Source organism: Chiroxiphia lanceolata, chromosome 9 (genome assembly GCF_009829145.1).
Source record: "Chiroxiphia lanceolata isolate bChiLan1 chromosome 9, bChiLan1.pri, whole genome shotgun sequence".
Classification (NCBI taxonomy): domain Eukaryota; kingdom Metazoa; phylum Chordata; class Aves; order Passeriformes; family Pipridae; genus Chiroxiphia; species Chiroxiphia lanceolata.
This window is the reverse complement of record NC_045645.1, coordinates 21,239,107-21,253,458: the sequence shown is the minus strand read 5'-3', so window position 1 is coordinate 21,253,458 and position 14,352 is coordinate 21,239,107. Positions and strand designations below refer to the sequence as shown.

At 35.4% G+C, this 14,352-nt stretch overlaps 1 protein-coding gene across 2 annotated transcripts in view; it reads left to right on the top strand.

Moving 5' to 3' along the window:
• The window catches only part of VAV3 (vav guanine nucleotide exchange factor 3), a 156,708-nt gene that overhangs the window by 130,874 nt on the left and 11,482 nt on the right, over window positions 1–14,352 (top strand). For both annotated transcript variants that reach the window (XM_032696978.1, XM_032696979.1), the window contains exons 22-25: window positions 3,819–3,853; window positions 5,671–5,787; window positions 6,488–6,575; window positions 10,575–10,704. In XM_032696978.1, coding sequence (XP_032552869.1) covers window positions 3,819–3,853; window positions 5,671–5,787; window positions 6,488–6,575; window positions 10,575–10,704 — 370 coding nt within the window. The remainder of the gene's footprint in view (window positions 1–3,818; window positions 3,854–5,670; window positions 5,788–6,487; window positions 6,576–10,574; window positions 10,705–14,352) is intronic.

Genomic DNA, 14,352 nt, shown 5'->3' with positions numbered 1-14,352 from the left:
TAATAGAATTGCTTTTGTTACAGCAATCAAGATATGCCACTTAAGTGGCTTATAAGTAGGTGGAATCAGCTGCTAGTAGCTGCATTTTGATGTGCCTTTAGGGCTTATGTTGAGCCTTAGTTTCCAGAACAAATATCCATGTGATCCTAAAGGGTATAAATACATTATTATATCATAGGATATCTTTAGTACCCCATATTTCTAGAATTTTGTTTGAAGAGGGATGCACAGAATATTTGTTGTGTTATAATGTGTTATATTGGGTGAGAGAACAAATCTGAAATAAAGATGAAAATGTTATGTGAACTTGACTTTCGTCCTTCCACTCTTTGCTTATTATTAAATTTGTGGATTTCCCACCCCTGGCTTGTTCAAGTGGTGAATTTTGCGTTCATGGTGTCACTGTCCTGGTCACAGGCAGTGCCTGTTACATCTTGGCATGAACAACTGTAGCAATGTTTCAGCAATTACCCCTATACTTTAAAGCAGAGGCAGCGGGGTATCCAAAGGTAGGCAAAACAATACTGGGGTGCTCTGAAGATGGCTTTTCAGTGGGAAAGCTTTCTACTAAATTTAAAATATACTGTTTAGAGGAGTATTGAAAATAACACAGTTTTATGGAATGAATAAATACTATTCATGAAATGTTACCAACCGGTGTCAGGATCAGAACAAAAAGATAAATTGATGCTTTGCCACTGTTAACTTGGAAGGATGAAATACAAACATCTTATTATGATAAATGATGCAGTTAAAGATACTGAAACATCAATTGGGTTTTAAACATGCTATAACTTTTACTGTTATAATGAAGTCTAACAGTCTTTACAACCCTCTGATATAAAAATGCCCAGAAACAGCATAAAATCCATATATCAGAAGACTTCAGGAATGAATATTGAATGAAAAACTGCTGAGCTCCAGAATATCTGTATTCTAGACTTTTCACAGCTGTACCTATAAACAATGTTTTCTTTTTACAGTAAGTAGTGTATATCACCAGATATTTTCTGCACCATATGAATAATTTCTTGTTCTTCCTATCTTTCCTCCATTTTTCTAATTTCTGTAGAGGCATTGGATATATAGCACAGTAGGAACCAAGAGCTTCTGGAATAATATTTGATTTTACTCTGTTTTGTGACAATGAACAACTCTTGTTATGTATATATATATTTGCCCATTCAGAATTTATGAAAAGGATTACTCATCTATCATTTAACTGCTCTGGAGGATGGACTTAAACCATTTTTGAATTTTTATATCCTTTCCAACTTATTAGGACTGCTTGACAAATTCAGAATATTTAGGAATATCTTGCAGGATGTCAAAGCTTTGTAAGTGCCTAGAAGGCCTTGAAATGTGTCATTTGGTTGCTCCACTAAAATATTTCTCACAGGAATTATTTGTCAGCATATGCATAACCTGTTAACTTTTTGCCGGGTCTCCCCATTAGAAGCAGAGATGCCCGGGTAGCACCATCAGTAGCTGTAGGGATAGGAAAGAGCCACTGCTGCTGCCGGTGGTAGTCCCTGACTGTGTGAGGTCCCCTGCACTTCCAAAGTGTTCACATGCTACCAGCACTACAAATGCTGCTCTTTGAGAGCCCTTTGTCCACACTGTTTGGGAGTAATGCACATTTCTGTTTTCTCTCTCAAGAACTAGGCTAAATGACTGTTGTAATACCTGGACAGATTCACTGTTACGCAAGCTGAACACGTGACCTTGGTATCATCACAGAGAACTTTAATGTGTTCCACACTAGTGTCTGCTTTATTGTTTGGAAAAAAATTGAGTTTTGGCCCCATCCTTTAAAATTCAGAATTTTTCTTATAAAAGCATTTGGATTGAGAGGATTGAGAGGAATTTAAGTAAGGGATTGTATATTTAATTTGAGAGACCAATATGTCAAGGGCACTAAACAGTGAACTCTGCAAATTTGGTTCATGGACATGAGTCTTAATAGGGCAGGGGTGGTAGTTAGTTCTGAAATAAATTTCAAGTTAGCCAAAATCCTATCCTATCACAAGAATCTGAGTAGTTTTATTTATCCCTATGGAGAAAGAGAAGTCGGGGGAGCTACTAATTTAATTTCTAAGTAAGTTTTTTGATAACTTTCTCATTTCAAAAGTGTTCTGAAGTTCACTAAGAATCTACTTAGTGTTTCTAGTGAAGCATTTGTACTAAGTGCATTATATAACTACTGTTGGAGCTTCTTAGCATGAAGATGACAGTCTGAAAATGGTGAATTGTAACAATTCTTGTTACAATAATGTGGTAATTTTGCGTTCCAGTAACTGTGCTTTTTTTTGAGGAGGTTGCAAGATATGTTAACAACACAAGTGGTTGTAAATATCTTATTGCTCTTTACGTTCCCACAGCTCAGACTGTCTACTGACATCTAGTTTACAGTATCCTGATGCACTAACTGCTTCATAGTTTCCTATTGCATTTTTTTTTTTCCATCCAAAAGCTGCCTATTACTACCTCAGTAGTACTTCTAAAATATACTACAGCTTTTTGGAGAGCTTAACTAAAAATTTTGCATTACTTGACTCTTGCAACTTTAACTCTGAAATATTGTGATTAAATATGCAGGGAGGTTTGGGGTTTTTTTTCCCCCTTTTTTTTTTTTAATATATACTTTGATTTGGGTTTTTTGTTTGGGTTTTTTTTTAGGGTGGGGTTTTGAGGAGTGGGGTTGTCCCATTATTGCAGTTTATTTCAAGTTCAGTTCTAGAGATTTGATGAGATCTTTGTTGATACCTAAGGTCAAGTTAGTGGGACTTGTAGCTGATTGCAATTTCAATCAATTTAAGTTTGTAGGCCTTTATAATAATATCTTCCTGAGTCGATACTGTGCTTGGAAGTCTCTGTTGAAAACATTCCATATATCATGAATAAAAAATTGTGAGAAGAATGTTACTGTAATTTCTTTCCTATTAGAGTCCAGAAAATAATAAAACATTTTCTGGTTTTACTGGAAGAAAAAAAAAATCATTTGCTTATCTAAGAATATATGACCATAAGTAATAAGTCTATGAGATGTATGACAAGCTTTCACTAAAATAAATTGTCAGATGTTTTAGAAGAGTAGGGTAATGCCAGGTTATCATACACCAATGGGAGATGGTCAAGATGAAATGCTGATTTTCATGGGAATTGCTAAACTGGGCATCTTGTGCATGAATAAACATTATTATGCATATGTTTATGCATACATATAACATCCATTTTGCAAGCTGATTGCAGTTTACTTAATTTTTTAAATTTAATTTGAGAATCAAATTACATGCTTATTAAAATACAGGACAAGAGTAAACCAAGTCAAATAAAAATGAATGAGTGACGTCACACAAGATATGGATTATCCTCAGGTTTCTCAGAAGAGTAGACTGTATTTCCCACTAAACAGACTTTCTAAGGCCATACAGTCCTGAATACATGAAATTAATTTTATATGCTACTGTAAATTGGTTACACATTTTAATTATACTTTTCAACAATACGTAACATTGGGCTATTTTGTGTGTGAAATCTGAATGTAGGCACTGTCAGAAAAGCTTCCAACAGTTGTATAAAGTAAAAACAAACCAGACCAAACTGTCACCTAAACTATTCTGTACTACGTTCAGAATGATATGGGGTATTTGTCCGTTATTGTAATTTCTTTTAAAGAAAAGTCTTGCAGACTAATTAGATCATCTGTTTCTTTGTTTCATCTGGATATTGACAGTTAAGTCATTGCTGTCTAATTTCTGTTTTTTAGAAAAAAAAAAAGCTTGATCCTCATTCTCTTGTATCTTTTGATATCCTAGGTTCCTAAACCAGTAGACTACTCTTCACAGCTGTGGTGAGTTTCTGTCTTGTCTTAAAAGAATCTCTGGAAGAAGCAGTCATAGAAATCAAGTATAGTGTTTACTATAATTTAAATTATATTGGTTTAACCTTTCTGAGCTTCAGAAGGTGGCATTGTGTGATGGTTGGGAAAGCAACTCCATGCATTGTCTAATGCATTCTGATGTAATAAAGTGCTTAATGATTTTTACATTTTGTTTACCAGTCTGTAGCTGTACAGCTTCAATCCAAAAAGTCTGAAATAGAACAATAGGAGATGAGTATAATATGAAGCATGGAAGTATATCTTAGATGTTAAGTGAATAAAGGAAGGAATAATGTTAAATACATCTGGTACCATGAGTAATTCTGCATTTCCTTTAAAAAACCCCCACCAACATTAAAACTGCAGAAATACAAGTGGCACTTCAGGGTGTGGTTTAGGGGTGTTTGTGGCAATACTGGGTTGATGGTTGGACTACATGATCTTGAACGTATCTTTCAAACTTGATGATTCTCTGATTCTGTGAAAAGGATGGTGTATCAGCCACTGCTGGTCTGGGGCTTAATTAGTGTGTGAACTCTTTACTGGAATTCAACTTGCTTCTTGAAAAGATGTAGTGATTCTAAGAGAACAGAATAAGCGTCACCTGTGTTCTTTCACTGGTTTTATGCTTTGTCATTTAGACATGAATTCTGATTTCCTCTAGCTTGCCAAAAGTGAGATCAGGATTGCATCTGAACAAATACTGGTTTTCCATAACAAGGCAAATACAATGTTTAATATTTAAAATTGGTATTTTTAATTAATTTCTAATGTTTACTCTACTTATAATTTTGTTAGAAGAAAACGCGTCATTGGCATCAGTCTTTATCTTCTCAGGATTTGTAATAAATAACTGTTTTTTTTACTCAGAGCTCCATTCTAATTGATAGTGCTGTATTAGGATGAAATTTTACATGGTAGTGGTCTGTGATGATGACTGTGATGGGCAACTGCCTTTATACTACTTTGTAAAATGGTAAGATAGACATAATTTCCCTGGAAGCTAGATCACTTTCTCCAATTAACAGTTTAACCACTAGCTTTCAATTAAATGTCTGCTGACAGCCTTTCATGACATCCCACCCAAACCAGCAGGGCAGAGCAAGGACACAAATCTGCTTATGCAGTCAGGCTGCAGAATCAGTGACTTGTTTGTCTTAGCTTTCAACACTGAGCATCAGCTTTTTCAGATTTTGATGTATGAGGCTGATTTTTTTTTTTTTTTCCCCTGCGGATGTTGAGTCTACCCATTGTACTTCAGTCTTTAGAGGTTATGCATAATTATGAAACCAAATAAAATAGTGTGTTTGTGGAAGTACCAAATTTTTGTGTAGGTCTTTTTTGAACTAATACACTGTTGGTGGCTGATTCTCTGGCCTTTTAAGATAAATCCCATTGGAACTCAGGGAAGTTCTAAGGTTCTGGACCACTGTTGTGTTGTTTCACTTGCACAAATGATTCAGAAAAAACATTTGATTTTATGAACTTTTCAAGCCAGTAGTCATTCAGCTTATGCTCAGGCTCGAACACTTTCCTTAGCAGACATTGTATTCAACATGTGCAGAACTACCTTTCTAATTAAGAATTCCCCCTCACCCCACCCCAACAGTGGAATTCTTTCATGTTTTATTCTTCATTCAGAGGATCTGTAAGCGGTATTCAGGTGCAACTGATGTATTTTTAGGTCCCCATCATATGTAGAATACTGGGACTCTGTGTTGCATGTTTGATAGATCTCTGGAGTTTTGAAAAAAATCACAGGCAGTTTTTATTGTTCTCTGTTACAGGTTTGCAGGAGCAATGGAAAGATTGCAAGCAGAGAGTGAACTTATTAACAGAGTAAACAGCACTTACCTGGTGAGGCACAGGACCAAAGAATCAGGAGAATATGCAATTAGTATTAAGTAAGTGGAAGTGGAATAAGATCTCCTCAAGAAAGCTTTCCTGTTTTCATTTACCTCTAGATAATATTTGAAATAAATAAGAAAAATAAACCTGTACTTTCATTATAGAATTATATACAGCCTTTAAGAGAGTCAGTATAGGAAAATTGAAGTTCCTGACAAGAATATCCAGGATTGACAATAGGAAGGTAGCAATGATTTTATAATGCTGGTATAGCAAATGGATCTACAAAAACGATGGTCTAAGATACTGGATAAGAGTAAGCAGTGTTTGGAGTGTAATGTGATTTGCTACTATGAAGTGAATGAGAATGTTTGATTGACTCAGAACTTGTCAAAGCCCTTTGCATCTCAGACGTTTCAGTAAAGTGGTTACTAAATTCTGTGGATGCAAATTATTATGAGGGTCTTATTTGCTTTCATATTGTTTATCAACATTAATATAGAAGCAAGAAATACGTGGGAATTCCCCGTTAGAACGAGCAGTTAGTTGTGACTTTTTTCTGATTACAGATTACTTCTTTAGCTGTACTTTAATAAATATATTTGGTTGATTAGATGTCAACTTTGTTTTGACACAGATATACATTTTGTCTTAAGAATTTATTTGTATGGTGTTACTGGGGCTTGTCCTCAGGTAATTATTGATTGTGTCTGATTAAAACCGCATTTATATTCATAAGTTATTCATTGCCCACAGGTATAATAATGAAGTGAAACACATTAAGATTTTAACAAGAGATGGCTTTTTCCACATTGCAGAAAACAGAAAATTTAAAAATTTAATGGTAAGCATTGATTAGATTTTTAGCAATGTGAGATTTTTCATCGTGTTGCTGTTAATGAGAGCTGCTTTGGTTTGTGAAATTACAGAAAGCTGTGAGTGAGATATTTGAATTGTGTCCATACCTACTAATAAGATAGGTTTTTATATTTATGATTTTAGCTCTAAGTGATAGTTTTATGTACTTAATACTGTGTATTTATAGTTAGGACTGGACTGTCCTAACTGGACTGTCCCCTGCAGTCATGTGAAAGAGAGGAGGAATTGAATCCCATACATTAGCCCACTATGGAGTTACATTAAATCTTGAAAGGAGAGTTTGATGTCTTTGAAAATCTTTATGTAGTAATGATCCCTAAAAATAGCTGGTTGAAGGTTCCTTTGCAGCCCAGCACATGTACAAATGTACTGCTGAACATAATGATGCTAGTGCAACTGTGTCAGAGAGCCCAGAAAAACTCAGGAAGGGCTGGTGTTTCTGGTTCTGGTGCATCAGACAAGGCAGAACAGGTAGTGGATGGGGCTATCTAAACTGCTGATAGCTTAGAAATATATATGGGAAATAGCTCTTTTCCATAAATAATAGTTTGGTGTTATTACTGATCAGTGAGTTTTGAATGTTTTGTCAGTCATCTTGTACTGGAAAGAAATTCCTTTATTTGAACTTTACTTTGAAAGAATTTCTTGTTAGCTCGTTTTGCTCAGACAAGGCTGATAAACATGGTATCTGAATACATTACCTTAGCACATTGGTAAAATTTTACTGCTTAAGCATTTTCTGATGCATTGTTAAAGGAAGCTCATTCAGCATGTTATATTTAGTGCAATCAATCAGATTAAAACTTATGCTGCGGCCTTCCTGCATGCATACTCAAGTACTCTAAAATGCTAAATAAAAATGAAGGATAATGCAAAACAAGGGTAGGGAGAGAAGCTTTAAAACCAGGAAGACTTAAAAATTATTTTCTATACTCTGTAACACCAGAGCATCCTACAAGTGGTGAAAGATTAAATGATAATCTATGCTTTACCTGACCTTATTTGAAATAAGTGCTCATTAGAATGGGAAGAACATACATTTCCTGCTGAAGAATGCACCAAGCTGTTTCTGAACTCTGTCTTCATTTCGTACTTAAAAACCAGTGAAGTGTTTAATGTTAGGGCTGAGGACTCCGAGATCTTATCATTGGTAGCAATAGAAATCATGGTGTTACTCAGATGCAGAAGGATGTGTCTACTTAGTTTGCAAACACTGCAAATGACTCATTGGAAACTGGTGAGAACATATGATCACTCTCAGGATCTTGACAAAGCATGTCAACTGTAGTCACATGCTGCCAGGTATTTTCTTATGGCAGTGGTGCAGTTTAATGCACCGGTGCAGGTTTCAAAGTAGAGCTCAATGATCAGAGACAGAAGTAAAGAACAAAGTTGGAGTAAAAAGGAGAAAAAGAATATGCAGTGCAGCACAGAGTTGAGAGGACGAAAGACATTTCTAGTGTAAAGGCCTCATCACTACCAACTTAGAGCTTTGCTAACATTAATTTAGAAAAAAAGTATTTTATAACAGTTTTAGGGTGTTATGAAGTGTGCCCTTGAGAGTTACATAGACAAGTGGTAGCATTGTAGTGTAACTACTGTTTGTACATTCTATGGAACAACTGCTTTGTCCTGGGTAGATGCAAGAGAAAAAGTAGGTGTCTGAAAGAAGAGAGGAACAAAAGGAGTCTGAGTAGAAGTGGGAGCTGAAGAGAGACAAAGCCAGCATCCATGGAAACCTTAAGTAGTGATCTACACTGACACAGTGTTCTGTACTGCCTTGGAGGTAAAACAGTAGAAGAGCTCTTGTCCGTACTTTTCATAATATATTTAAAAAACTTTCACAAGAGTAATTAAAATGGGACGAGTGTGTCAAGCAGGCCAAGGTACAGTGAAAGGTCAGTTCCGCTGCTGCTGTGAATCGTGGTAATATTATGGCAGACTCCTGAGGAGCCCCATCCGTGCTCACAGGGACTGCTTACCTTTATCTGTTTGTAAACTTGATACTGTGGTTTTGCTATGAATGTTTTAGAGGCCAGTTGTTTACCAGCTGTTTTCATGCAACAGTGGTGTTAAAAACTAAACTTTTAAAGGTGACGAAATCTTTGTGACCCGAAGTATTTTTTTTTTTTCTCAGTTTTGGAAGCATTTCAGTTATTTTGCCAACAAATAAAATCTGTCCATTTGGAATCCTTACTGTCTTACCAAACAACATAATTCTTACAGACTTATGCTATGCAAAAAGATAACAAAAATTTTATACTAGTTAGCTTTCCATTTATACAGAAGTCCTACTTTGAATCCTGCTTGCTTACAAATCACCCTCACTTTGTACTTTGAATGCCAGGATACTTAGTGATGATTTGTGACATAAAATTTCATTGCTGACATTGTAACTTGTATGATGTGATGATATCAAACAGCAAAGCCTTTCTGCTTTGCTTTTTTTGACCTTTCTACTTCCTTGCAGTGCCTGGCAGTTGTGTGATTATGAACTGTTAAAAGCAGGCATAGATTTTGCTTAGCTTTGGACTCTGCCTTAGGAGCAGTTTCAGAATGTGCAACAGCTCACAGTGTTGGAGAGTGAAGTGCTCCAGAGTTCAGAAAATAATCTTCAGACCATTATCAAGAATTTAGGGCTTATGCATTAGATCTGAGGCTAAATAATTTGAGTAATTTTGTTTGGCTGGAATTAAGATATCAGTGATGTAGGCTAAGTAGGCTAAGAATTGTGGTAGGGTTTTGTGGTGTTTTTTTATTTGTTTGTCTGGTTTTTGTTTGGTTCTGTTTGTTGTTGGGTTTTTCTTGGTTTTTTTGGTTTGTGTTTTTTTTTTTTTTAATTTAATTGAAGGAAATGATTAAGCACAGTATGATTTCCTTATTTTGTCCTAAGCCTGACTTGGTCAACTTTGAATTTGGAAATCTAAATATAAGTAAGTGGAAGGGAGTGAAGGATTTACTTATACTTGCATTTCTGAAGAGTGAAATTCCACATTTGAAGTATTATTAATCAATTGAAGTACACCTGCTTTGAATTATCTGGTCTCTTTTAGTCTTATTCTAGGCTCTGTGTACAAACTGTGTGATATTGACATTACTAGAGCTAATTCAAATGGAAGAGATAATGTCAGGGGTTGAAGATTGCAAAGGAATAACACGAGCCATGAACTGTCAGTATTTTGATGGGTGTTGCCTTTTTTAGAGTAGAAACTCAAGTAACTTGTCTTCTTGGCTACATAAACTGTTTGAGCTAGTGTTATATATTTACATACAGAAATTTGTGCGTATATATATGTAAAATATTTGTGTGTAACTAAAAATGTTTATATATATGCACACAGATCAAATTTTTGGATTGGGCACAAGGAGAATGTGAAATGCTAGATTTTTCAGACAGTGTGCACTGTCTGACACCCACCCACTCTGCCCTACCCTGGAAGTTTTACGTGATTTGTGGATCTGCACATTAAGTTGCTGTTGATTTATACACTTATGTGCAAGCCACATGCTTTATTTCAGATCTGTGTACTTACAAATACATTTGTAGGTAAAGGTCTCTTATCAATACAAAAGCAATTTGAGGAAACAAGGGCATTTAACACATCCTTAGAAAGCAGCTGACCTTGCCTTCTACCTGACTTCAAAAAAGAAAATACATTCTCAGCCTGACTTAAAGGAGCAGTAAATGTGGACTCTGACAAAAAGGTTTTACTTAAATGATTTTGGTGAGAGTTTTTTTTTGTTTGTTTGGTTTGGTTTGGTTTTGGGATTTGTTAAAAGTGGTGATATAAAAGCTGTCAATTTTTAGGGTACTTTATTTAAAAAAAACCCCACATGTACTGTTGGATGTTGTATTATGAAATAAGGTTACTTGTGTAATAAAACTGTCATTGACTGTACACCAGAATGTTGAAAAGTATGTGATTTCAATTTACAATGACATAGTGTTTTTCCTTTCTGAAAGGAACTCGTAGAATACTATAAGCACCACTCTCTCAAAGAAGGCTTTCGAAGTTTGGATACTACTCTTCAATTTCCATACAAAGAGTCTGAAAACTCAGTGGGACAAAGGAGTAACAGAACAGGTGGCAATGGTGAGGATTATAGATTTTTGCATATTACTTTCTGTCATATATATATATGTGTATGTATATGCATTAGAAAGACAAGGTACTTTGAACATCTTCATCTTCCATTTTTGACATATAACCAATTACTATGGTAATGCTTTTAGCTAGGATTTTTTGAAGCTAAGCAGATTTGGATCTGCCAGGAGATTTATAAACATGTCTAGCAAGTTTGTCTTGCTGCCAAACTTAAAATCTTCCTGATATTCAAAAATCTATTAGGCTTGCTAGTGAGAGATTAAACTGCATCTTGCCTGATTTCTTCAGACATTTGCATACATGCAACCACAAGTGTTAATATCTGTGACAATTTCTAATCCTTAAAAAGGGATTTAAATAAATCAGTCTTGTAGCACAGCCCTATTAGAGAGCATCTTAGTAATACCAAATAATTGTCTAAAAATATAAAAAATATTTATTATATCATAATTATTTTATGCCTGTTTTTTAACATTAAATATTTATTACAGTCCAATTACTAAGCTTCTGAAAGTTAATGAACTACTGTGTGATATAAATAGCAGTTAAAAAGTTTACAATTTTAGAAATAAACTGAGAAGGTTTACAATGCATGTGGTGTCCTTTATCTAACTTATTACAATTTAAGTGGAAGTTAGCATGAGTTTTAGGACATGTACAGGTTCAGTGTCAATGATAAAAAGTACCACATGGCTGGCCTTTGGAAAGTGTATAATGTTTCTGTCTAAGAGCAAATATTAGATTTGTTGTTCTGCAGACAATGACTGCATCTTTGTACTGCAACAGATAATAAGAGGAAAATAAAAATTAGTGGGGATTTTAACAATATGAAGACTGCTGTGAAAGCCCATAAAGTCCAGTCTAGTCTTTGTGAGGATGGTGATGGCTTTGGTACTTTCATTTACTGTGTTTGTGAGCTTTTGTTTACTTGCTTGCTTCTGTTCCATAAAAATTCTAGAACTTTGGAGACTTTCTTCCTCTCCTAAATAAAGATTAGATAAAGGTTGAAGATCATTTAGGACAGATGATTGTAAGAAACCAGTGTGTCTCTTTGCATTTAATTTACTCTCTATCTTCTAATTAATCTTCCTTCCATTTCTGTTCTTATTCACTGCTTCCCAGGACTCGTGTCAGTTGTCTCCTTTCTATGCTGAACATCTCCATTCTTGGTGAATTTTTCTGTCCTGTCCTTTCTTCTCCCTTTAGCTTGTGATCTCCTTGTGTTTCTCTCTTCCTTTTGTTATCTCCTGTGCTTTCCCCATCCCTTGCCTCCTCCATAAGCATTGAGGCTTTAATTGTTGAGAGGAAGGACATGTCCTGCTTAATTTACTTTGCATTTGTTTGAGTTATTAATGACTGTGAGCAGAATCAGATTGTTTCCTTTTCTTTCTTAGGCCAGTTAGAATGTACCTATACTGTCCACCAATTTAAGTGTGAGAGCATTAGCTTCATCACTTCATGCTTTCCAGGATACAAGATTTACGGTACATCCTCAGTAACCTCAGTCATCATACAAGAGGAAACATCTTTTGCAAGATCTTTTAGGCAGTATGTGGGAAAGCAAGAGAAATGAGTGTCATGGGCTCTCATTTTAGTCAAAGGGAGGAGGAAGTGCATCTCTGCTACAGTAACTATCAGCCCTTTAGTGCTACGAACTATGCTACTGGAAACTGGCAGTTTTTGTTTTAGGCCAAACTGGTATAAAACCCCTCTGGATTCTCAAACTCGTCATGTAAAATCTAGTAGATTTCCATAATTCTAGCTAGCTAACCTACCTAGATTAACTCTGAATGACACTTGCATTTAATGGCTTTCACAGGTTTCCTTTAAAGTTATTAGCATGTTCCCGTGAGTGTGGTGGTTTATTTACTGCTTTTGTTTTGTTTGTTTAACCAAAATGTCCATCTGTGCATCACACTGCTCAGTTTTAAAGTTGTCCTGTTTGGTTTTACCGAGTTGATGTTAGAAAAACCTGTATCTAGGCTGTGTGAACCCTGCTATGCTGAATTGGAAAGAAATTGGGAAACTTGAGGCTGCAGTTTGGTTTAGTAGAGGAAGCAAAGAAGTCGTGGGGCAGCATTGGACATGGAGTTGACTTCACAGCCCTTAGTGAGGATGGCCACACAGCTGATTTTTTTGACCTCTTCCCACATTATCTGAGTGCGAGAAGAACAGTTGTTGAAAGGAAGCCAGATAAAGTAGCTGAAGAGAGAGAAGGCACTGTCCTTTTTTTTTTTCCAGTTGTACAGCTACTCAGCATGAGGCTAAAGCTAGTGAATGTAATGGGCTTTGGCATTTTGCAGCTGATTTTAAGAAGGATTTAGGTTTGAACTTAGCATTTTGCACTATACTGTTCACATGACTGTATCTGGATTTTTTCCATCTGTGGAAAAGACATCAGCTTCTTATTCTAAACAACTGATCTTTAGGGTATGTAGCTGACAGGATAAGTGGGAAAAGTATTTGTAAAAAACATGAGTTGAACCACTGTAGACTTTGACAGAGTTGTATCATTTTCTGCTGCCAAAGTCTTTGAGCTGCTGTGAAATTGAATGGCAATACATAATTGACTTTACTTCCCAGTTAAATATGAGAATGGAGTATGTTAATTTTTGTTTTTGCATTTGTCATGTTTTCATTTACCCATTGGGGGAAAGAAAAACAATTGGCATTTCATTTTACTTGTAATTTATAGTATGAATCATAAGCTATCTTGTAACTTCTTCATTTTTTGGGGAATTTGATTCTCCCTTCAACATCTACTAGATTTTTAGAATAAAAATCTGTATTTTAGGGAGATAGTTAATTTGGCTTCCCAGTTTTTTGGCTTCCCACTTGAATTAGAACTTTACTTTTTGGTCTCATGATTTTGCAGAAATCACGCATACTGTTATGGTATTCACTGTGCACTTCTAATGTGGTTGTAGAAGTTGTCAGACATTTACTTTTCTCAATATAGAATTTCATGTTTAATTGGGAAGATTTTTAGGAAACAGTCCATTCTTTCTTCTTAATTTTTCAGCCCTAGGTTTTCCTAGACACAGTATGATCAAATTTTGTTTTGCTACACAGAAGAGTACTAATTCTTACATTAGAGAGATGATCGACCATTTAATGAAATAAAGGCAAAAATGGAAGAAAGTTGGACATTATTCTATGGAGTAGTTCTTGGCACTTTATTCTCATCTGCTGATGGCAGAGCACAATCATATTGAAAAATCTGAGTCTTTGTGAAATTTAGTTTTTAAAGTAACCTAAATCATGAAGCCAAGTGCTGTTTGAGTGACTGTTTTTCATTGTCTGTTGACTAGGAATAGGCGTATTAACTAGTTAAGTCATTCTACTGCTTAAACTATTAACTGTGTAAAAGTATCTTTTAATAAAATAAAACAAAACAAATGTCATCCCAACCCTTAAGGAATCAAAATAAATCAGCCTTTCTGCTTAAAAGCCAACACCAACTCCCTTATCAGTGAAATTGAAAAATAGATCAGTTATCTGTAGAAATCTAGTTAGGATTTCCTTGCCCACATAGGTTTACTTGTTCAGAATTTCACACATAAAACCAAACCTCCAGCTATATCATAGAGAAAAATTAGGATGAGGTGTGGTCAGATAGAGACCAGACACCCCCTA